Source organism: Barbatula barbatula (assembly GCF_947034865.1).
Source record: "Barbatula barbatula genome assembly, chromosome: 25".
Taxonomy (NCBI): domain Eukaryota; kingdom Metazoa; phylum Chordata; class Actinopteri; order Cypriniformes; family Nemacheilidae; genus Barbatula; species Barbatula barbatula.
The window spans coordinates 10837734-10861523 of NC_136788.1; the positions used below are offsets into that span (position 1 = coordinate 10837734).

The 23790-nt window shown below is 35.4% G+C and overlaps 3 protein-coding genes across 3 annotated transcripts; 1 reads left to right on the top strand and 2 right to left on the bottom strand.

The window, feature by feature from the left end:
- Positions 1-53: 53 nt before the first annotated feature.
- Positions 54-8854, bottom strand: LOC306890808 (interferon-induced GTP-binding protein Mx3-like). Its single transcript, XM_079450779.1, has 14 exons — positions 8711-8854; positions 7011-7213; positions 6745-6840; positions 6444-6527; positions 5891-6045; positions 5675-5813; positions 5374-5572; positions 4795-4873; positions 3010-3132; positions 2668-2800; positions 1671-1823; positions 1425-1501; positions 1123-1332; positions 54-860 (listed from the first exon to the last, which is right to left on the bottom strand). The coding sequence occupies exons 2-14, from the start codon at positions 7201-7203 to the stop codon at positions 630-632; spliced, it is 1872 nt and encodes a 623-aa protein (XP_079306905.1). The 5' UTR covers positions 7204-7213; positions 8711-8854; the 3' UTR covers positions 54-629.
- A 4124-nt stretch (positions 8855-12978) lies between these two features.
- LOC306890893 (interferon-induced GTP-binding protein Mx3-like) lies at positions 12979-18638 on the top strand. The gene is made up of 13 exons (XM_079450909.1): positions 12979-13138; positions 13274-13472; positions 13808-13915; positions 15062-15216; positions 15292-15430; positions 15524-15722; positions 15854-15932; positions 16058-16180; positions 16254-16386; positions 16731-16886; positions 17015-17091; positions 17187-17396; positions 17851-18638. The coding sequence occupies exons 2-13, from the start codon at positions 13331-13333 to the stop codon at positions 18097-18099; spliced, it is 1770 nt and encodes a 589-aa protein (XP_079307035.1). The 5' UTR covers positions 12979-13138; positions 13274-13330; the 3' UTR covers positions 18100-18638.
- A 429-nt stretch (positions 18639-19067) lies between these two features.
- mxh (myxovirus (influenza virus) resistance H) lies at positions 19068-23704 on the bottom strand. Its single transcript, XM_079449791.1, has 14 exons — positions 23622-23704; positions 23481-23531; positions 23207-23403; positions 22544-22681; positions 22272-22426; positions 22007-22145; positions 21614-21812; positions 21452-21530; positions 20877-20999; positions 20664-20796; positions 20408-20566; positions 20232-20308; positions 19880-20137; positions 19068-19519 (listed from the first exon to the last, which is right to left on the bottom strand). Exons 2-14 carry the CDS (start codon positions 23528-23530, stop codon positions 19295-19297), a joined length of 1932 nt encoding a protein of 643 aa, XP_079305917.1. The 5' UTR covers position 23531; positions 23622-23704; the 3' UTR covers positions 19068-19294.
- Between the last annotated feature and the right edge of the window lie 86 nt (positions 23705-23790).

The window sequence follows — 23790 nt, forward strand, 5'->3', positions numbered from 1 at the left end:
ATCCAGAGCTAACGTATTTAATTTGCACAGTATAAAGAAAACTAAAGAGAGTTACAAAGAAAAAACAAGTTTATTGATCCTTCATAAGTCACCAAGCAGTTTTAAAACAACTTTCAAGAAGTCTTAGCCCATTTCAACACATTGAAAAAATTAACATTTCTATTTATTATTCATTTGACCTTGATATATTGGTGCCTTTGTTTTTATATGGTAAAACCAAACCTATATACCCAAAAGTAAAATACTATTGCATCTTACTAACCACCTGATGGTTATGTGTAAATGCAGTTTAAGATACTGTAGTTTAACCATGATATACAGCAAAAAGTAAAACTTAATACTGATTATATTTGTAAGGTTTAGGAAAGTGTATTGGCTTGTTAGATACATTATATATGCAGATAAGCTCCTTAAGTCAGTATGGCTAAAATTAATCTTGCAGTTTAAAGTGGTAAATTTCATTTCACGACTAACTTTAAATGTATATCACACTATCAGAAATAAACCCCTTAACAAACAGACAAGTGCTGTTATGTAACTTTTCCTTTCCTCAGTAAATTAACAAGATTTAGGCCTACATGACCTTAAATGGGATGTTACATAAATTATGTATTTACGACTTTGCATCCTCAAACACATTTGCTTATTTCTTCCATAGCCATGTTCAAAGAATCCCGACGACTCTGTAACAAGTCGCGTCTTTGTCTTCTACTGTCGTCAGAAGACCCAGACAGAATCTGATGCACATCTGCTTCATTCATCAGTGTCAACATATCATTACGCAGGTGATCAGCAGCCTTTTTTAACATGAAATGCTGGGCCAGCATGGGCACATGGTCAGACATGCGCTTAACCATGATCTAAAACAAAGGAAAGGTCATTATCAGTTCACATTTCACTTTATAAAGCTACATATACAATGGATGTTTATGATCTGGGATGTTGATTGGTCAATAACAGTGCTACATTTCTAAAGCACAGACTATTTTATATAACACATGAAATAATCTGTTTGCCTTTTAAATGTAACGGTGATTATGTTCAGGTTGACTAATGAACTGCAGGTAATCCATCCTTAATATATATTTTATTGGTAAATATGTAAAAACTAAAGAGGTTCACCCCGTTATAAGCCTTAAGCATTTCAGTGTACTTGGTTGCTACATCACAGAAAGGTAGCTGAACTTCTGAAAATCTTTCAATTTCATTCTCATTCAGGCTATTAAAGTAAATATCATCTTGGGTGAAGATCATTTTCTCCATTTGAAACTGCTCCTGGATCCTCTCCTCGGCTTTGATTTGCTGACTTGACTGAATGTGGTTGATTTTGTTCTATGATTGTAAATACAAAAAGAATAAGGTAGACTAAAGAAGATTAAAGACTGAATTCATTTTTATTTGCCTAATTTAAAATCAATATTTACCCTAGTAATTCTTAGTAGAGCAGGGTAACTCTGGAAACACTCGTTGCTCACGGCACAGAACTGCCTGATGATGATCTCTAATGGAGAAGAACATGAAATAAAAAATAAACAACTACAGTCTCAGGTTTTACAACAAACAGTCCTTGGATTGACAACTTAAAAATCAATAAAAAATACTACAACATTTCAAGTGCTTTGGGGGGGGGGGGGTGAGATTGACAAAAGAGACGAGATGTGTGATGGTACCTTTTATGGTACGGAGTAAAATAAAGGCTGGATCCTTAAATTGGTCAACATGGTCCTGCAGAATCATCTCAAAAACCCTGTAGCTGCTGAAGCCAGCCAGCTCCCGTCCTCTACTCCTTGTTATTTGTTCTTTCACCCTTGCCTCGTGGTTAACTTATTAGGAGACAAGATGCATTTCACATTAAATCAATTGCCTTATGCAGAGCTATGTTCCCTATCAAAACCTATTCCCTCGATGCTGCGTATCAAACTCTATGGGAGACCATTCTTTGTTCGAACGGTTGTGAAGCATGCGTCAAATACTCCAAGAATGGGCTTTAAATAACCTGGTGACGTGGCTTACTATATGCGCACCTGCAGGTTATAAATACACATGACGCAGGTTTGTCAACTTTTCGTATGCTTCAGCGAAAATTGTGCAGGCGGGTTGGTGTCGAAACAACGATTGTCACACTGGATATAATCTCATTCGACCAGAAGTATGGCGATTTCTTGGGCGGCACTTAAGGGAATAGCACTCTCGGATATATGTGCTGTGGCCTGATGGAACACGCCCTGTCCGTTCACAAGATTTTATAGGGTGAATGTAGCTACTCCAAATTATTTGGGATTGAAATATTCTTTTATCAGCTGTTAGAAGGGGGAAGCAATGTAAACCCCTCATGACCATAATGGTATTAGTCATCCAGGTTAGGACCAAAATAGGTCCATAGCTATTGACGTTCTAATGACGTGTAACCATGTTACTGCGATTAAGTCCTCATTGGAAATTAATCGCATTATTGATGCGCATGTAAAAATGTGGATTATGTTTTATGTTGTGTATCTGTTTGTGAATAACATTGTATTAAATATTTAGTATTGGAGAAATAAAATGTACGATGAAGAAACAATTTGACCAAAACAACTATATGCTGCTTTAACACTGCAGTGCATGTGAAACATGTCTTAGAAGAGCACTACAGTAAATGTTTTCAAAATTGTAATATAGACTGACAGGATGACTTTCTTTTGTTAAGCTGATCGCTCCATTTCTTGTATTCTTTCCGAAGCTGGGTAAACAAATTGTCTGTAATGATCAGATCCCCCGATGATAAGAGCTTTATTTTATCATTGAATCCTGTTAAGGTCTGAAAGAGAAAGTTAGAGAATGTTTTACCAATGAATAATACAATAATAGTACAAGATGGAAACCATTAAACAACTTTAGCAGCTTCTGAAGCTACCCTTTCAGTGAAACAGGTTTCCTCATCTTATTTATCTTTAAGTCTTTTTATATAGTTCTAAATACATTTGATGACAGTTTCAAGAAACAAAATCTTACTTATGAACTTCTTACCTTAATGAGGAATTGTCTGGCTCCTTGAGGGTCTTGTGGTGGTCCATCCTTTATCCTGTTCAGTTCCTTTCGTATTTCTCGTAACTGTTTTCTTATCTCATCATCAAGCAATGGCAGTGATTTCTGACAAAGGCAGAAATAGACAGTGATGCATAAAGTACCTTAAAGAATACTTGAGTAAAGTACAAATATCTTGCCAGAAAACTACTTTGGTAGAAGTGAAGGTAACCTTTAAGAATATGACTATGAAGTTCAAAACCCACATCTTTGTAACTTTTCTTTATACTATTTTTTATATAATGATAGTTTCCTCCCACCCCAAATATTGTCCCTTTGAACAAGAGAACAACTTTGAACAAAAGAAACAAATCTGTGTCAGGATTGAGGTGGGGAAGAACCCAGATGCAGTCAGCGATACGGGGTAACAACTGTAATAAGAGGATAAAATAAAAACCCAAGATGAGGGACAGATAAGGTAACTTAAAGAGTATTCAAAAATGCAAGTCAAAACCTCCCAGGAGCGGGCAAAAGTAGAGAACAAAATAATTTACCTGAAGAGGAAAATGCAAAACAGGACTCTTTGATAAGATTTGCTACTTTGGCTGTAGCACACGACAAGAGGGTAATACAAACCGAACCAGCACAGGACAGAAAACACAAGGGCATTATATAGGGGAACTAACAAGGGCAGATAACAATAAGCAGATGTGGGTTATGAGACACTGATGGAACGCTAATGAGGAAACGAGAGGGGCGGGGCCAAAGACAAGACCGGAGAGAAAGCACATAATGTCAAGACCAACAATAATGTGTTTCTCTCCACACAAAACATGAGGACCTGCCATGACTCTGCCACAAGACCAAGAAAGACATGACATGATGAGACAGAATCATGACAGTCTGGCCCTACTTCTTTCTTTCCTTGCATATCCCTTTCATTAACAGCAAAGTCATTTGATAATTCATTGAAAATTTTAAATCTGCTGTTTATCTTTAAAAGAAACAGCACATTAAAACCTTATGTTAAAATTAACCGCAGAGAGCACCTTGCACATTGAGCTTTAACCAATGATTGGTTCACCGGATCGCCGAATTGTCTATTAGAGTTCTGTTGCTTTTATTTGTGGTATTGAACATGCTTAGAGGAAATGTATCAGATTAAAAGTATACATTTAGTTCAGATTATGTAGTGGAGTATAAGTAAAAGTCTGCAGAAATATAAAGATTCAAGTAAAGTACAGATTCTCCCAAAACATACTTAAGTACTGTACTTAAGTATTTTCGCTTCGTAACATTACAACACTGGAAATAGAGTCGCACAAAAAAAACGTTTTAAGTAAAATCATAATTTTTGTTCCATTCAGCGAACTAGTGACATTTCTCTCAAATTCCAAATAAAATACTGCTTTTTGTTTGCAGAAAATTAAAACAAGACAAACTGCTCAATGCAATGTTTGCAGATCTTGAATACTGCAAAGAAAACAAGTTCATATTCATGTTTAAACAACACATTACAATGTTTCTACATACATTTTAGGGACATTTCAATACTGAAAAGGGGTGAAATAAGCCATTCACATTGCTTATAAGTGATTTTAGTTAACTCCTGTGGTTTGATTCTGACAATATTCAACGGACAATGACTGGAATTGCCACAATACATGCTGACTAGACTAAAGGCAAAAAAGGAGTGCCGGTCAATTTTGTTTCCACAGCTTTATGTCTGTTGTCAGGTACATTTTGAAACATTTAAAAATGCCTTTAAAGTAGGATATAAAGACTTACTTTTATATGATCCACAAGGTTCTCAGTCAGTTCCTTGGCAAGAGTTGAAATAGTAGCTTTGTTGTCAGTCAAAAGCCGTCTGTACAAAAACAAGGTACTTGATAACTTTATCACATTGATCATGATTACACTACAAAAACAGTAATATTAAAGTGATACTTCATCTCAAAATAAAAATGATTTCATTATTTACTCATCCTTTTGTCCTTCCAAAGTTATTTCATCTGCATAACACTAAAGATAATACTCTTTTCAAGAAAGTTGATAACCAAACAACATTGACCCCTGTTGACTTCCGGTCTACAAATCACATGAAAACCAAAAAGTTGAAATGTTTACTTTTAAGATAAACATATTAATCAGTAAATAGGCTCAAAATATTGATAATTCTTTTCTTCCCACAAATGTATCCTATCATTTTGTACATTAACCCAGTCAAATCTTATGGATTACTTTTATTATATATGTATTTTTGTGCTTGAAAAAATCTGAATTTAAAGTTTTGATGAAAGTAACTAAAATTTAATTTTGGAAGGCAAAATGTTAAACAGACTTGAAATGTTTTCCTTAGATTTTAACCTGAAATGTTTATGTTTTTTGAAGAAAACTCGCTCCATTTCTAAAGCCTCCTCCAGAGAAATGTTCTCATCGATCTGTTGTTGACCTCTACATTTAACCATGATATAACCTTTATGGAGACGGATTTTTTTGTTCTGGGCAGTGGCCAGAACGCCTTTCTCTGTTCCTCTGTCTATAAGGTCCGGCTTGGTCAACACAGCTGTGAGAATCAAAAGACATTTTTTTTTAAATGTACATTTGGACATGTAGAGGTGTTAAAGATTTTGGCAAGATGTTATGTGATGAATATCTGCAACATTACCAATAGTCCTTGTTCCCTCAAGATCTACGTTCTGTGCCATTTGTAATGCTTCTGTTGTTGCGATGTCGATGTTGCACGGGACAACTACCAAGATTAAAGTTTCAGGCCTCCTAATAAATTTCATGATCAAAGTTTTGATCTATAAGATAGAAATCCACAAAAGTCATTATCATAAATCTGGCTCTACTAAAAATACTAAACCAACAAAATACTAACTTGGTTTCCAATATCTGGTGGTTGTCCTTGTACAGGAACTCTGGTAATTCCAGGTAAATCGATCAGTGTGAGGTCACACACATCCGGTGATCTGATCTCTAAAGTGATGAGTTCATCAGAGATTCCTGCCCCTTCTCCAGCCAGTTCATTCTGAGCTGTTCAACAAATAAACCACAAGTACTCCACTGGTCAAGTTAAGGCTCTTACTTGCTTGTCTTGGCTTGCTCGAGGTCCAAAGTTAGATAAGCCATGACCAAAGAAAAACACCATAGCATTTTGTTATGTGATGCAAAGTTAAATTTGTTTGTATTATTATGTACAATTTATGTATTAAATTGTTTTTTTATATTTTCATATATTATCATATATAATAATATATATAATATAATAATATTTTGAATAAAGTCTTTCAGTTGTAATAAAATATATAGTGAATTAGATTGAGTAGCTTTGACAAATATTGTCTTTATTAACATGGTTTCTATTGGTAGCATACTGTAACAACAAGAAAGGAAAGAAGAAGATGAACATTTTGCAGTGCAGTTTGACTAACCTGTTTTAACGTGTTGTTCAACTAATAAAGGATCCCTAAATGTAATTGTCTCCAGTATGTAAGGTGAGTGGTTTTGACCAGAAACTGCAACACAATGCTCCTTAATTATGTAAACCATCAATAATCAATTGTATGAATGATTAAAATAAAAGGAGTGGTCTGCCATATTAATAAATATGTATCAATTGATGTTAAAAACGAATGATTCCACAGTGAAATTATTGTTTTGAGGTGTTCTACTGTAGTCTACATCATATATATGACACTTCACTTAGAAAAGAAAACTTCAAACCAGCTTTACCGACGTTCATCTGCTTGTAAGACAGAGTGGCCGTCCAGTCGATTCCATCTTTGGCCGTCCTAAGCTTAAGCTCAAGTGGGCATCTGGTAACCATTCCTAAACCCAACACAGTTCAGTTAGCAGAGCACTGTAACAATGGGGAAATTATGTAACAGCCACAAAAAAAATTAAAACGAAAACAAACATATCACGTGTGCAAATGTTTATTTTTTAAAACGACAAATAATAACGACAAATAATACCCAGTAACAAATAAAACAGCTCACCAGTCCCTCTGGGAAGTGCAACTCCTGCTAGTGCCTCAAGTACGGAGCTTTTTCCAGAACTCTGGTCTCCGATCACTACAATAGTTGGTAGTGCCAAATCCAAACCTTTCTGAACACCTTTTGACCGCAATGTGTCGATCAGATCAATGAGTGGACGAATGTCTTCCTTTAATCGATCGTTAAGCTCTCCCATTTTCTTTTTCCTTAAAGCATATAGAAACACATAAATCCATGCAATTACATCACTGTAAAAACTTGCTGTTAAAAAACAGCCTAATTCTGACAGTAACAAACTGTTTTTTATTAAAACAGTAATATACTGTAGAAAACAATGCATCCTGGGCAATATTTCCCAGTTTAAAAGACTACTGTTAATTTACAGCCATCTGTCAACAGTAATCAACTGTTTTTCTGCAATACGGTATTGTACTGTAGTACTGTTTATGCAATGCATTATGGGCTGTGTTAACCCCTTCAGACCCTGCTTCAACAAGAATGGACTTTGGTCTTTCTTTGTTTAGACCAACAAAACTGCATGTTTCTATCATTTTAATAGTATTTCACAGATTGTTAACCAAGTTAATGGTGACCTCATTGTCTTGTCCCTGTTACATTTTATTTGATTATGTTATTTGAGGATATTTTAGAGTTGTAAAACACAGGATTTTATTTATTTAATGTCCATCCCAGTGGACATGCGGTCTTAAAAATGATAAAATATCAGACTTTTTTGTGAGAATGAGTTTTGTGAAAGTTCGTGATTGTTTCGTCATCTTCACTCAGGTACTTTTGGCGAGGTTCAGTTTTCCCACTTATATCAGACTTTTCTGCCCGAAGGACCCACGCGAGGAGGACCATCCGTAGCGCTTCATCTGCACCAACCTGCACGTTCAAATTTCACGGTCCACTTTTTTACTTTTATCGAGAGTATGTGGTTCAGAAAGGAAGTATTATCAAGTTATGTTTGAAATAGCTGCTTAACAAGCGTTAGTAACTTACGCGATTTAAAAGGGCTCGTCATCTCCGAGATATAACCCAAATGTTCATATTTACTTGCATTTTACGGACCCCGTGTTTTATCGGCTTGTTTTGTCATCTCTGAACTTTCAAAACTGTGGTTATTGCAAACTGGCCAACGTAAACAGTCTATTGCTAGCTGCCATTCACCTAACGTGATGTTTGTTTTGTTTGTTTGTTTTTGTAATAATTATGCACGCACTGAATAAAAGTATCACATTGCTATCTAGGTTGTTGTTGTACAATGATTCTGTAAATCTAAATTATTTTGATGAGTTCTTTGTGATTTCTGCTGTTTTACAGTGTTCCATGGAATACATCAGGAAGAAAAACAAGCAAACCAACGTTTTAGTCATCTGCATCAGATTGATGGATAGTTCCTTATTACATTGTTGAATGCCAGCACCAGTATCTCTTAACTCTTAATACATGTACTCTCATGTTTTAAAAATGTCAAGTTTAGAGGGGGTAGTCTCTGAACTATTCTTTGAGGTAAATCAATTGTATAGGAAACTTTGGTGATGTCTTCAGTTTAATAATTTAATAATTTGACTATTATGAGCTGTTGCCTGTAGAAAAACGAAATAAAAGAAAAATAAACGTGTCCCAAGAAAAGCTGATTAAATGTATTAAATATAAAATAAAAACAACAATAGTTGTTGTAAAAATTAATAACGCCCTACCTTTTGGATGCCTTGTAATTTGCTTTGTTTTGGATTCACACAAGCACAGTGCAATGCAGAAGAGGAATCACATAGAGCTTATTGTAAAGTCAAACTGTAACATGTAACTAAATAAGCCTACACGGTGCAAACACCCCCGGAAACAAGGCGTGACATCAATTGACAAAGCTGCCACCAAAAAAGGTGAGATGATACGTCACGCGTTGTTTCATTGTCAGATTGCAAAACTGCAATATACATTTCATGTATTGTTTGACATGCAATTCTTACAGGGATACTTTCCTGATAATATTCTGAAATATAATGTCAAAAGTCGAATGCTTTTTATATAGTTACATATAGCCTATATCGTGCTATAAAGTGTTTTAAAATTATATGAGATTTAAGGAAAGGAAAACGAAACGTTTCTTTAAAGCCAGCACTACGTAATGAGGTTGAACCGGCTGAGCTGGCTTCACAAATCGCATATAAGTGCTTTTTATTAGCACAACCGGTCCTTTACGTAACTATACGCACGGTTGAGCGAGTTGTGCTTTCTGTATTTTTCACTTATCCTTACGTTATTTGAATCACTCTCTTGTTGCTTAAACAGCACCATTTTGAAACATGATAGCACTATTTTAAGAAGGGTTGTAAAATGTTGAACACTGTAAGGTTGTGACGCAGCATTCAGATGTACAGCAATAAGGAAATTTAAATAGTTGCATTAATGAAATAACTGTACACAATCTTAGGAAAAGGACGTTTTGTTTTGTCATTGTGCTTTGCCTTTGCTCATTTCTGTAGGATGGATGTGTACTTTGCGTTCTGCAGAAGAAAGTTAAACCGGTTTCTCAATGACAATAGGGTGAGTTGTTTACCTTTATCAAGCCCCAGTTTCCCCTCTGTCCCTTGTCGGTTCATTTTGCACACTTTGCACATTTACCCTTCCTAGTCTGTCTGGATTACCCGTGTTCCTGTTCCCTGGACTCAAGTTTGTGGACTTATAGTTTGTTATTCTTAAGACCTTGTTTGTTTTATCCCCCTTGTGGGAAGTTTTAGTTTTCAGTCTTGTTTGTGTTCATGTTTTCCCCATCGAGGGTCTTTGTTTTAATAAAGTTTTATTATTTAGCAAACCTCTCCCTGCGCTTGGGTTCTGTCTATACATCATAACATGAGTAAATGATGACAGAATTGTATTGTTAGGTGAACTATCACTCACTTACAGTAAACAGAAACGGTCACGTGACTGCCGGAGCTCAACTGAGACACTTTATTATCAGAATATTAAAAACCACTGAATCCATAAAAACACACATACAAATTAGTTGACATTGTTAACACATGTAATGCAGTTTGGGAAACATAGTTTATAATGCTGTGTATGTGTTTAACAGCTCAGACTGGCTGGAGATGGGGCAGGAATCTCTGAGGAAATTATTATTTTAGAAAATTAGATCACTGAATGTGTTTAGCCTCACGCTGATCATGTACCTGGAATTGCCAGAGTTCCTTTACAAGGACAACCACCAGATATTGGAACCCAAGTTGGTATTTTCGTGTTTTTCAAGCTAAGTTTTACATACAGTTTTAATGGATTTGTGTCTTCTAGATCAAAACCCTGATCATGAGATTTATTAGGAAACCTGAAACTTTAATAATGGCAGTGGTTCCATGCAATAATGACATTGCAACAACAGAAGCTTTTAAAATGGCACAGGAAGTAGATTCTGATGTCACAATAACTCTTGGTAATGTAGCCATACTATAGTCATCACACAGCATCTAATGGCTGGAATACACTACTAGACTTTTAAAATTTGAACAGATTCATAAACTTGCAGACTTTTTTAAGTTTCAGGTGTGTCACCTTCTCTATGCCGAGAAAATTTGCATCAGTTTCGTTAATTTGGTAACAAAACCGTTCTCTGCATGGTCTTCTTTCATTTGTAAGCAAATCTGGCATAGCCAGATTTGACTATCTATTAAAAATGATGGCCTATACATGTTGTCATTCAGTCTTTTGTCTACAACAAAAGTACAAACCATAAATGTCAACAAAGAGAAACACTACCAACTTCTTCAAATGTATATCATGATTGAATCAATAAGCTTATTTTTGCCAAATTCAATAAAAAACAGCATATTTTTTATTTTGAGATATTTTGATCTGATATTTTGGTGCCTTTGTCCTTTGGCTAACCTGTGATGAAATATATTTTTTTCATTACTGTACACTGTAAAAAATTGCTGTTAAAAAACAGCCAAATTCTAACAGCAACATACTGGTTTTTATTAAAACATTAATATACTTTTGCATCCTGGGCAATATTTCGCAGTTTAAGAAACTACTGTTAATTTACAGCCATCTGTCAACGGTAATACGGTTTTGTACTGTATATGCAATGCATTATGGGCTGTGTTAACCCCTTCAGACCCTGCTTCAATAAGAATGGACATTACGTCTTTCTTTGTTTAGACCAACAAAACTGCATGTTTCTATCATTTTAATAACACTTCACAGCCCAAAGAACCCACGCGAGGAGGACGGACCATATAGTGCTTCATCTGCACCAACCTGCATTTGCACGTTCAAAACACTTTTTTACTTTTATCGAGAGTGGTTCAGAAAGGAAGTATTATGAAGTGTTTGAAATAGCTGCTTAACAAGCGTTAGTAACTTACGCGATTTAAAAAGGGCTCGTCGTCTCCGAGATATAACCCAAATGTTCATATTTACTTGCATTTTACGGACCCCGTGTTTTATCGGCTTGTTTTGTCATCTCTGAATTTTCAAAACTGTGGTATTGCAAACTGGCCAACGTAAACAGTCTATTGCTAGCTGCCATTCACCTAACGTGACGTTTCATATTGCGATGTTTGTTGCGTTAAATGCGGATTGTGTTTGAAAGGCGTTTTAGTTATCCAGTCAAGAATATCAATATTTGTCTGACTGATTGATTGATATTAATTGAAATAAGTAATGACCATCATGTCAACAATAACGAAATATCTGCTCTAGTAGCCTACTAGAGACCGTTGAAAGCTCTCCATATGTTTGATTGTTTGTTTTGTTTGTTTGTTTTTGTAATAATTATGCACGCACTGAATAAAAGTATCACATTGCTATCTAGGTTGTTGTTGTACAATGATTCTGTAAATCTAAATTATTTTGATGAGTTCTTTGTGATTTCTGCTGTTTTACAGTGTTCCATGGAATACATCAGGAAGAAAAACAAGCAAACCAACGTTTTAGTCATCTGCATCAGATTGATGGATAGTTCCTTATTACATTGTTGAATGCCAGCACCAGTATCTCTTAACTCTTAATACATGTACTCTCGTGTTTGTTTAGAGGGGGTAGCCTCTGTTATTACACCTGTTTTATTGCCATTGTTATTGCCAGGTTTAAATTATTTGTTTTGCTACTGAAAGACTTGGTTGTTTGGTACTTGAGTTCATTTTTTGTGTTGCTGCTCTTAAATAAAAAAGTAGACCTTTCTAAAACATTTGCCTATAATTTTATTAATATTTTATACGATATATATTTTACGTTATGTAGACATGTGTCGCCCAAAGGCCAATATTGTGCAATAAAGATTTATTTAAAAACAGTTATATACTGTCTTAATTACAACAGCAATATAACGTCAAATAATTTCACAGCATGAATAACTTTACAATAATTTACTGACGTCTCTGCTGCCAGTATTTTACCGTTATTTTACAGAACAATTTTTTACAGCGTAGGCCTATGTGTACAATTGGTTTACACATACTAAACAAAATTGCATGAAACAGGAATGAATAAATTTAATTAAAATGGTTTTCCTTTTTGATAAACTTCCATTTTTATATACATTATGCGGTGATTGTGAGAAAATTGTAGACATTGGCAGTTCTCAAAATGAAAGGTTACTGTGAATTTTTCTGTAAACTCACACTGATCGATTTACTTGGAATTGCCAGAATCCCTGTAGGACAACCACCTGATATTGGAAACATAATTGGCTGTATTTATCTGATTTTGCAAGTTGAGTTTAGTACTGTACACAAAAGATCTTATAAATCAAGTAGCCTATACAAGCTCTTAAAGAATATTTTTCGTTCTTTATCAGTATTTTAAAACATAACATTTAACTAGGCCTACAACTACGATTTTATAAACAATTTTGAATATTTTCTTCCTCCAGCGGGTGTAAGTCAATGCAAATTAACTGTATTGAGCTCGAGGCACAGAACTTCCCACTAGAAGAGGCGAAGCTCGTTGATGTTTTCTCTTTAACACAAACACTGCGCTTGTGTGAAGCCAACATTATTAAAGCAATTGAGAATAGCCTAAAAGAAAGACATTCTAACAACTTTTTTGTCTTCTTATTTTCCCGGTATTTCTTTAGACATGCATTTCTTATCTCGTTTAACAGACAGAAGTGCTTTTCAACACGAAAGGTATGTAATGTAAATAAATTTTAACATGTATTTTGTGACCATTTTCATTTACAGTTATAGTTTACCTACCTATATATAGATATAGTTTATTTCTAGCTATGTGAATAAATAGCCTAAAAACAAATATCTTCACAGCGAGAAAATGGGGAGCTTTACGATCACTTAGAGGAGAATCTTCGTCCATTCATTGATATGATTGATCAATTGCGGTCAATTGGAATTCAGAATGATTTGAACATGTCACTACCGACTATTGTCGTGATCGGAGACCAGAGTTCCGGAAAAAGTTCTGTGTTGGAGGCACTGTCTGGAGTTGCATTACCAAGAGGAAGTGGTAAGAAAAATGTTCTGTTCTTGGAAAGATCCTGGCATTGTGTTGTAGTCTAACTGAAGAAATATGTTCAAAGAGGATAGAAAATGAACACTGAATGAATTATCATGTGTGTCGTTAATGTTTATTTTAACATTACTGTCCGTCGTTTATTTGCTGCAAATAAATAAAATGTTTGCATCTTTGTGGTATGTATTTTCTGATACTAAGTCTAAGTTGAAACTAAGTCAGTAATTTTATATTTTCACGAAAATAAAATTGCTTTTATTTCGAACTATATTTATTTGTCACACAGTTTTCCAGTTTGACAATCATCAACTTGACTGTGTTGATTTTAGGAATTGTCACCAGATGTCCATTAGAGCTAAGGCTGAGGAAGGTAACAGAGGGAGTCAACTGGAAGGCCACTCTGTCTTACCGCGTAGGATTTGGGAATGGTCACGTCGGTAAAACTACCAGAACATTTATTTTAGCACAAGTTGTGGTACAAGTTCAAGTCATGATATAGACTACAAGTTAACTCCGAATCTGTCAATGCTTAATTCTTTGTTTTATGCATCCACAAAATGTTGCATTCATCATCCTTATTTGATGTAAACAACATGTGCAGGTATCCAGAACAGGGGGGAATTTGTAAGATACGATCCGAGGACAGTTGTTTTTGAGGATCCAGCATTAGTTGAAAAACACGTCAATAACGGTTAGTAAATCTGCGTTGTATAATGTATAGCCTGTATTTAAAAATCAAATGAAAATAAACTAAGGATAATAAATCTCTTTTTATATGAATTCAGGTAGAAGACTTTTGACAATCTTAATGTTAAAAATGTCCCAAACCATCGGAATTTACACCTACATTTTGGCACTACTGAAAAATCCTATTCAGACTATTAAAATCAATCTAATGTTAAAAACTTTGTTTGGAAAGTTTGACTTTATATGCGGAAAGCAGACGCAGTTGAAAACAAAACAGGCTTTAATAAAACAATAGACCCACGATGTGGCAAACATCACACTAAAACAAGACTTAAACAGAACACTTCCCTTAAGGGGGCAAAACAATGAAGTTCCCGGTTATTAAATATTATCGTCCAAATAAACGGCACACAGGACCACGGGAATCCAGACACGATAAGGCGTGGATAACGCAATGAACCGACACGGGCCAATAAGCAGAAGGGAACTAGGTAACAAGGATGATAATACAGGGCAGGTGACTGGTAGGTGAAGGGAATTTGGCAACTTCCTCTGGAAAAAAACGTAATTTAAAGAATATTACTGGGTTTAAAAAATAAGGTTAAAAAAGTAAAATTTGAGAAAAATGGAAAAACATGTATAGTGAACGCACCTGCTGCCCGAAGATGTAATTTCTTTACAGGATTTTTTTACAGTGTACATAAATTCCAGAATGCACTACAAAAAGTTTGAAATAAAACACAATCAACGGAACATTTATGACCCAATCGAAATGTTAAATGAATATCTGTTTGATAAAAAAATTTATAATAACTGACTGATGCCCCTTTGGACAAGTGTTTTTGGTATTTGTCAAAGTAGTCTGACTGTTTTTTTGCGGTGAATGTGTTAAACAGCTCAGAATGAACTGGCTGGAGAAGGGTCGGGAATCTCTGATGAAATCATCACTTTAGAGATCAGATCACCAGATGTGTGTGACCTCACACTGATCGATTTACCTGGAATTGCCAGAGTTCCTTTACAAGGACAACCAGAGGATATTGGAAACCAAGTTTGTATTTATCTGGTTTTAAAAACAGAGATTTGTACCCTGCACACCCAGTTTGAATGATTTTGTGTCTTGTAGATCAAAGCTCTGATCCTAAACTTTATTAGAATGCCTGAAATCATAATCATGGTTGTAGTCCCATGTAACGTTGATGTCACAACAACAGAAGCATTGAAAATGGCACGGGATCAAGATCCTGATGGTACAAGGACTATTGGTAATGTAGCAAATAATCATCACACAACATCTTACCATAAATCTGTAAAAATCCTGTCCAAATTTTACATTATATACCTTTTCCGTATCACAGCTGTTTTGACCAAACCTGACCTCATAGACAGAGGAACAGAGAGAGACATTCTGGCCATCGCTCAGAACAAAGTTATTCATCTCCGCAAAGGTTACATCATGGTTAAATGTAGAGGTCAACAACAGATCGTTGAAGATATTCCTCTGGAGGAGGCTTTAGAACTGGAGAACGATTTCTTTAAAAATCATGAACATTTTAGGTTTCTATCTAAATGAAATACTAAAAATAAGTTAAGATCACAAATGTTGTTTATATTAACTTTTATTAAAGAGATACATTCCCAAAATTATGTTACAACTGATTTAACAAGTTCCTTCTCTTTTTCAACAGATGTCTTTTGACTGAAAACAAAGCTACAATTAAACATCTTGCCACCGAACTGACTGAGCAGCTTGTTAATCATATAAAAGTATGTCCCTGTCTCCTACTTTGCACAAGTTCTTATATTTCACAATGTCTTTAAAGTATGACAATTTAGAAGAGATATAGGCTATTTCATACAGATATGTTTAACAGATTTATTTTCTTGCTCAGAAATCATTGCCACGGCTCGAAGAAGAGATACAAAGACAGTCAATAAAACTGAAAAAGGAGCTAAAGGTGTTTGTAGGTGGACCCCCAGAGGATGCTCAGGGGGCCAAACAATTCCTCATTAAAGTAAGAACAAGTTTTTTGTTTCTCAGATCATTACAGCTTTGTATTGGGATCTAATTCGTTTTTTTTTCTACAGACCTTAACAGATTTCAATGATAAAATAAAGTCCTTATCATCAGGGGACCTGATCATTAAAGAGAATCTGTTTTCTCAGCTTCGGAGAGAGTACACGAGGTGGAATGATAATCTTAAAAGGAAAATGTCATCCTGTTAGTATTTATTCAACATTTTAAAACATTTACTGTTATACTTTTCTAAAACATGTTTTTCACATTGCAGTGTGTAAACAGTGCATATTTGTTTTGGTGCTCATCTTAACACTCATATGAAAGTATTAACTAATGGCATCTCAGTTATTTATTTGTTTACGTTATCAAGTTCTTCCGGAAATAAAACAATTCAAACGCAAACAGCAGAAACCTTGTAAAAAGTTGTGTAAATTTGATTTTGCTGTACTTACGCACTGATTTAATATGTAGGTGTAAAACAAGTATAACAGTTATGCATAAAAGTAAATTGATTAAATGAGAAATACATCTTGTTTTTAAACAAGTTACCCAGTCTTCTGGCGAGATCCAAAATCAAATAGTAAAGAAAAGAGGACGGGAACTGGCTGGTTTCAGCAGCTACAGGGTTTTCGAGATGATTTTGCAGGACCAAGTTGCCGAACTTAAGGACCCAGCTGTGGTTTTACTCAATGCCATAAGAGGTACCATCACACATCTTTATGTTTGGGCTATTCTGGTTATTTGTAAATCAACAACAGGAAAAGTACAGAGCTGAAAGTTGAAATAGTAGTAATTGATTTTTGAAACGTTTGTTTCATCTTCTTCTTAGGCATCATCCTCAGGCAGTTCTTGACCCTGGCTAATGAGTGTTTCCAAAGATACCCTGCTCTTCTAAAAATCACAATGGTAAATATTACACTGACACAGGGGCAAATAAAAACAGGTTATGTTCATTCTTAAATTTTGTATCTACCTTTTACCTTATTTACTTAAAACCATAGAACAAGATTGAAAACATCCAGTCAAGTCAGCAAAGCAAAGCTAATGACAGAATTGTGGAACACTTTCAAATGGAAAACATGATCTACACTCAGGATGATATTTACTTGAATGCACTGAACAAGAGTGGGAATGAATTGTTTTCTGAAACTCAACTACCTTTCTGTGATGTAGCATCCAAATATGGTGAAATGCTGAAGGCTTATTTTGAGGTACCTTATCATTTATACCTACTACTAAATATAAAAAAAATTAAAAAAAATATATACATTACTGACAGATTGCTTGCAATTCATCAGTCAGTATGACGCAAGTGTACCCCTTAAATTGTTACCACATTACTGCATAATCAAACATTAAGAACACAAGTTACCAGCATTATTTTATTAGACAAACCTTTTCTTATTTATTTTGTCATTGCACCTCTATGGGAAGATACAGTCAGTGACTGGGAATGTTGCTTTGCAACAAAATTAATAATCATAAAAAAGTCTTAGCTGTGTGAATATCGCATAGCTATTGGCCATTTAGCATTCTGGACCATAGCAGCATTTTATATGAAGCTTTGTTCATTAATGACTGATGTGCATATATGCACACATGTAATGTTTAAGGTATTTAGACATCTGAAGATGTAAACTGATATTGATCTTCATTTTGTTTTAGATCATGGTTCAGCGCATATCTGACCAGGTACCCATGATGATGCAGTATTTCCTGTTGAAAGAGGCTTCTGAGCTCCTGTGTAATGATATGCTGACAGTACTGGAGCAGTTGGATGTGCGTGAGATTCTGTCAGAGGATTCTGACGTCAGTAGAAGGCGCATAGAGTTACGGGCTCACCTTGACCGTTTGACCATTGCTCACGAAGAAATTGCACATTTATTTGAGGGACCTACAGATAGAAATATCTGAAAATACATAATTAATATGACCACTTTACAAGTCATGTAAATCATGTTATGATTGTATTGAGTAGTAGATTATTCTACTCTCACATTTTGTGTGCTGGCTTGTTTGCACAGCACTTTTGTTTTCATTGGGTTTATTTCTGATAGTTTGATGTACATTTAAACTCATTTAAAGTTACATATATAAGTATAAGTAATGGAATGATATTAACCAATTTAATAGAATAGATAAAAAAAAGTAAAATATAGGCAAATAATCGATAATTAGTTACTGGATTTAAAGAATCTACTGGAGAGACATCTTAAGCATGTGAAGAATGAGTGATATGCAGGGTTTGCAAGGTGTTATGCCTCCCAAAGTGGTGTCATGAAATATCATTGAGCAATGCATCTTGTTTTAGATAAGAACATTTATAGCCTATTTCACAAATAATTGTCCGGAAAGCAAGTTTATAATGTCAGAGTTGTACAACTTTACTGGCACAATAGAAATGTGTTACTTTACTTCACCTAAAACTAATAAAGACAAAAACATGTATTGTGATACTTCTTGTATCTTTTCCTCTTTGCAACACTTTGTATTTCTCATTAGATCTACCTTCATGAAGTCACTTGTAATGATGCTTGGCAAATGGAAGACATTTAAATGTTTAGTAAAAAATAAGCTTTTCACTTGTTTTCAACCCAGTGTTGGGTCAAACGGGATAAACCCAGCTGGTGGGTTATAACTTCACCCCGGTTGTTTCAGCCCAAAAATGTTTAACCAATTATGGGGTCAAATATAAACATATGGGTTAATTTTTAGTCACTTATTTTACAGGTTTTCTTACTAACTAATACGGCTAAACTTGTTCTGGTATAACTTAGCAAGCTTAACACCTTGTTTTGGCATGAAACCGTCTGCAACAGCTGATCACCGTGTTTTTCTCCAAAGGGATTAACCCCTATAACAACAGTAATTTAAATAATTTTGTCCAATCCTGTTTATTCAGCAAGTATACAAACAAATATCATTCATGTATCAATGCGTTGCCATTTACAATGATTACATTTCAATCAGATTATAATAAATTATCTTGATGAGGGTTTTTTATCAGATTTTATTAGTTTAAATGTGGTCAACTTTATTCATTTAAATCAACGTTTTCCTTTTCACTTGTAAGGCAGTAAAGTCCAGCATGACTTTTTGAAGTCTTGTCTTAGAGGTATATATCGATCCTTTCTTGTGCCAGACGCAGACGCTCCATGCGCTGATGTAATTCTACTCTTCGTCTCCCAGCATCTGAGTCCTCCACCAACAGCTTCACGACATCAGCTCCATCCCGCATGTCCATGGCATGAGCTCGCAGCATCACCGCTGCTTCTTTCAGTATAAAGAGCAGGATCACCATGGGAATGTAGTCGGCCAGACGCTGATACACAATCTGTTTTTAGTGAGAGAACATGAAACATTTTCAGTGCACTTCTATTTAAAAAATATATAGGCCCGATTTCACAGACAAGGCTTAAAGCTAGTCTCACACTAAAATGAATGTTTTACCTGTCTAAACTAAATGAAACTTGCCCAGAAATATTTTCAAATATCTCAGTGCCATTGTTTAGTCTCAAGATGCACGCCAGTAAGGTTTTCTTCTAAAGGCATTTTTATAAAAGCGACATAAATATCTCAATTCAACTAAGGCAGAAGGCTTAAGCTAAGCGTGTCTGTGAAACCGGGCCGTGGTCTTGTAAACGTAGTAACTTAGTAGCTCAAATTTAAACAAAAGACTGATTTTAAATTCGACCTCATAATAGATGATAAGTTTCTCAGGTGTCAATTTTCTGCTGTCAAAAACCGCACAGTTTTGGGGCGAGGTTGCGTTTTCACCCGTATCCAAAGAAGTCAATTCATACTCTTGTCTTCTTTCCACAAATTTGAAATCCACAATTTTCTGATTAAAAATGGGATCCTGTGTGTACACAAGTTTCTCCATGTTAATGAACTCGTAGATCCTCTTCTCCACTTTCGTTTCTTGCTTTGACTGTATGTCGTCAATCTGGTTCTAAGGGGGTGTTGGCATAAAATATGTTATCATGGCATGTGAAGATGTTTGTCAGCTTAGGTTATGAGAAATGTTGTTTGGAATTTTGACTTACAAGTATTATGTGTCTCAGATGAGGGTAGTTTGGGAAACACAACTCACACATAATCCTAAATTCTTTCTGTACGATATCTATAGAATTAAAACAAATAAGCAGCATTATTGTTAATACTTTGAAATCTAATCCTGATATGATGCAAAAACATCCATTAAAAGGGTCTACGCGTCTACCTCGAACAAATTTCAGTGTTTCTAGAGCTGGTTGTTTAAGGTCTCCAACATATCTTTTCACCATTGATTCATACACACAGTAGTCGCTGAAGGTCACAAGTTCTCTGCCGCGATGGGCTTGGTCGTAGTTTTCTGTCATCTCCTTTACTGACTCCTTGACTGAAGGAAAACAAACACACATTAGTCAACTCAAATTATGAGGTTAAATATCATTTAAGGATGCTGGCGTGTGTTTTTGTGTTAGATTATGAAATACACAATGCTTTGGAGTCACTCAGCAGGCATTCCCATGTCTTGAATACGGGTCGAAGAAGTGAGTAGAGATTTCCTTTGCTTGATTCTCCTGTTCTGCACAACTCACTTATCTGGTCACTAAACTCCAACATTTTCTAAACATGCAGGGAAACAGAAATATATTTCTGTCCGGCTACTTCATATGTTGGGTAGTAATATCAGATCTTGTGCTCACCTTACTAAGATATGGTCCCATTCGCTCTTGCTCTAAAGGAGGACCATCATCATAACCCTTCATCTCAACCCTCAAGGTAGACAAACTGATGTGAATTTGATCACTTAAAGATGGAAGAGAATCCTGTTAAGAAGTATTTTGAAAGTTTAGATTTTTGTCTGGCCAGACATAGATTTTTAACTTAAAATTTGGGGATTTAGCAGCATCTAGTGGTGAGGTTGTGAATTGCAAATAACAGCTCACTCCACACTTTCCCCTGTCGAGGCTGAAAAAAGGAATAATGCTGGGTTCACACCAAGAGCGAATAAGGCAAATCAGGTGGATCACACGCGTCAATCGTGTCTTCCGGGCAAGTTGAAAAATTGAAACTCAAGCGAGAAATCCATGCGAAGAGCTCACCTACTGTTTGAGAGGTCCAGATGCATGAAGACACTCCCCGTCGCGTGATGTTTTTCGCTTTTCAAGTGAGTAATAAAGAGCGTGTTTGGTGTGAACCCAGCTTAAAATGTCATCATGTTTTTACTTCTTAGCTGAAATAACATATTTATGAAACACGCATAAAAATGCAGACTTGCCTTGATATGTTGAACTAGTTCTTTTGTGAGTCTAGTGGCGAGGCAAGGTATTGTGGCTCTCTGCTCTTTAAGAAGATAACTGATGGAAGAAACACTCCTGAATCGCCTCCATCATTACATCAAATAACTGATTTATATATACGTTACAAATCCACATTATACCTGAATTGTGGGTGGTTCCCAAAGAACTCATTCTCCTGTCTCGTAGCTTCGGCCAAAGAAACATTTTCGTTGATGTCGCTCTGGCCTCTACATCTGACCATGTTGTACCCCTTCTTAAGAGGAACGACTTTACCCTGGAGAACTTTTAAGACGTCAGCCTCTGCTCCTTTATCAATCAAGTCTGGCTTTGTCAATATTGCTGAAGAAAAAAAAAATGTGAACAAAGACATCAATGATTCATGTGCAGTTCAACCTCATTTATATGGCTTTCAGAGTCACTTTATTGTAACAAAATATATTTCACCTAAAAATTGGAAACATACCGGTGTAGGTTGGTCGTTTTTTAAGTTTCTTATTAAAACTGAATAAAAATATTTATATGAAAAGTTATACCTAAAGTCCTCGAGTTGGTTGGATCCACACCCTGCGCCATTCTAAGAGCTTCTGTGGTTGCAATGTCAACATTGCAGGGAACAACAACCAAATTGATGGTTTCTTTCTTCTCGATAAATTTCAAAATAAGGCGTCTAATCTGCAATAAAAAAACATTGAGACCAAACATTGTTGTCAGGTCATTCTAAAAACGTGTCCATGATGTGCACGGTGATTGTACAAACTAAGATCCGAAAAGTTTTTATATTCAACAAGCACAAATCACCTGGTCCCCAATGTCTTCAGGTTGACCTTGCACAGGTACTCGTGTTATACCAGGTAGATCGATCAGTGTGAGGTCACACACATCAGGTGATGTAATCTCTAAACTGATGAGTTCATCACAGATTCCCACTCCATCTCCAGCAAGCATATCCTGCGCTGTAAAGACATTACAATACAGATACTCACTATAACATTTAACTTTACATGGGTTTCAGTCATCATTGATGCAATATGGTAAACAACATAATTAGAATTTGTAGATTGAATCCTGACCTTTTCTGACAAAACCTTCAACTTTTTTGGGATCATGAAACGTCTCTCTGACTTCTTTGTAGGAAATTACCGCCGTCCAGGCTGTTCCATCATTCAGCTTTCTGAGTTTAAGCTCCAGTGGGCAGCGAGTGACGATACCTGGAAAACCAAACTTTAAATTTTCAAAAACATATTTACGCAAATTTATTTAGCACTCAATTCAAATAATTTAGGGTATGCAGTCTATAAATGATCTATAAGTGCAATAAATGTGAATAACCTCAACTGACAAAAATATCTTTAGATCTTTCATGAAATTTCAGGTTTGCAATAATACATAATACTTAGTTTAAGCCAAATAAATCACACTTAAGATTTCAATATTTAATATTAAAATGAAAACAAGCATAATTTGCAAAAAAATAAGCTTTCCTCACAATGAAACCAGTATTTTTAAATGATGTTTAATCAACAAGATGATTTTAATAGATACGGAGTAAGCTCACATATTAGACCGCAATAAGGAGATCGTTTTTATTTAGGTTTACAATTTACATATTTGTCTTTTCGTGAATGTTTAACTTCAAAACGTGTGCTTGTCCCATCTTAAATAAACAGCACACAGGTATTTGTATTTCATTTATTACATTCATACATTTTAAGACCTGGAATATAATAACTCACCACTTCCACGAGGTAGAGCCACTCCTGACAGAGCCTCCAGAACAGAGCTTTTCCCTGAGCTCTGGTCTCCCACCACCGCAATGGAGGGCAACGCAAGTTCCTTCTCAATGCCAATTGTCCTCATGTAGTCAATCATCTCGATGAAAGGCCGAACCTGTGCTTCCCACTGTCTAAGAAATATCCCGCTGTTCTCTGGACTAAATGTATTGAATAAAACGTATTAACAGTTTGTTCAAATGTTTTCAATATGATTGGTATAGAAAGTTTTCCTTACCTGTTTTCCTCTAAAGAATCAAAGTCCAACATTTCTGGTGAGTTGTCCATACTGTAAAGAAATATATATAATTGGGTACATGTTGTATTGTATTGTGTGGATTTAAAACCAATAATAATGGAATTTCTTAAAAGAACCTACTTCTAGTTCAGATGACCTCAAGATCAAATATTTCAGAAGTCAAGAAAAGATTATGTTGTGCAGATGTGAAGTTCTGCCAAATCAGTCTCCGATGCATCATCTACACCTTATATACGGCAGATCTATGTGGTGCTGAGGTCACGGGGAGTTCCGAGAAGAACAAGTCAAG

Bases quoted from the DNA above. Each gene is read 5' to 3' on its own strand.
- LOC306890893 (XM_079450909.1), top strand. From the start codon at position 13,331: ATGATTGATCAATTGCGGTCAATTGGAATTCAGAATGATTTGAACATG. The intron at 15,217-15,291 runs GTTTGTATTTAT...TGTGTCTTGTAG, and splicing joins CAGAGGATATTGGAAACCAA to ATCAAAGCTCTGATCCTAAA. The intron at 16,887-17,014 runs GTACCATCACAC...TCTTCTTCTTAG, and splicing joins TTTACTCAATGCCATAAGAG to GCATCATCCTCAGGCAGTTC.
- mxh (XM_079449791.1), bottom strand. From the start codon at position 23,530: ATGGACAACTCACCAGAAATGTTGGACTTTGATTCTTTAGAGGAAAAC. The intron at 22,682-23,206 runs GTGAGTTATTAT...TTGGTTTTCCAG, and splicing joins GGCTCTACCTCGTGGAAGTG to GTATCGTCACTCGCTGCCCA. The intron at 20,309-20,407 runs GTAGACGCGTAG...TTAATTCTATAG, and splicing joins AACACTGAAATTTGTTCGAG to ATATCGTACAGAAAGAATTT.
- LOC306890808 (XM_079450779.1), bottom strand. From the start codon at position 7,203: ATGGGAGAGCTTAACGATCGATTAAAGGAAGACATTCGTCCACTCATT. The intron at 5,573-5,674 runs GTAATGTTGCAG...TGATTCTCACAG, and splicing joins TGAGGGAACAAGGACTATTG to CTGTGTTGACCAAGCCGGAC. The intron at 1,333-1,424 runs GTAAATATTGAT...TTACAATCATAG, and splicing joins CTCTACTAAGAATTACTAGG to AACAAAATCAACCACATTCA.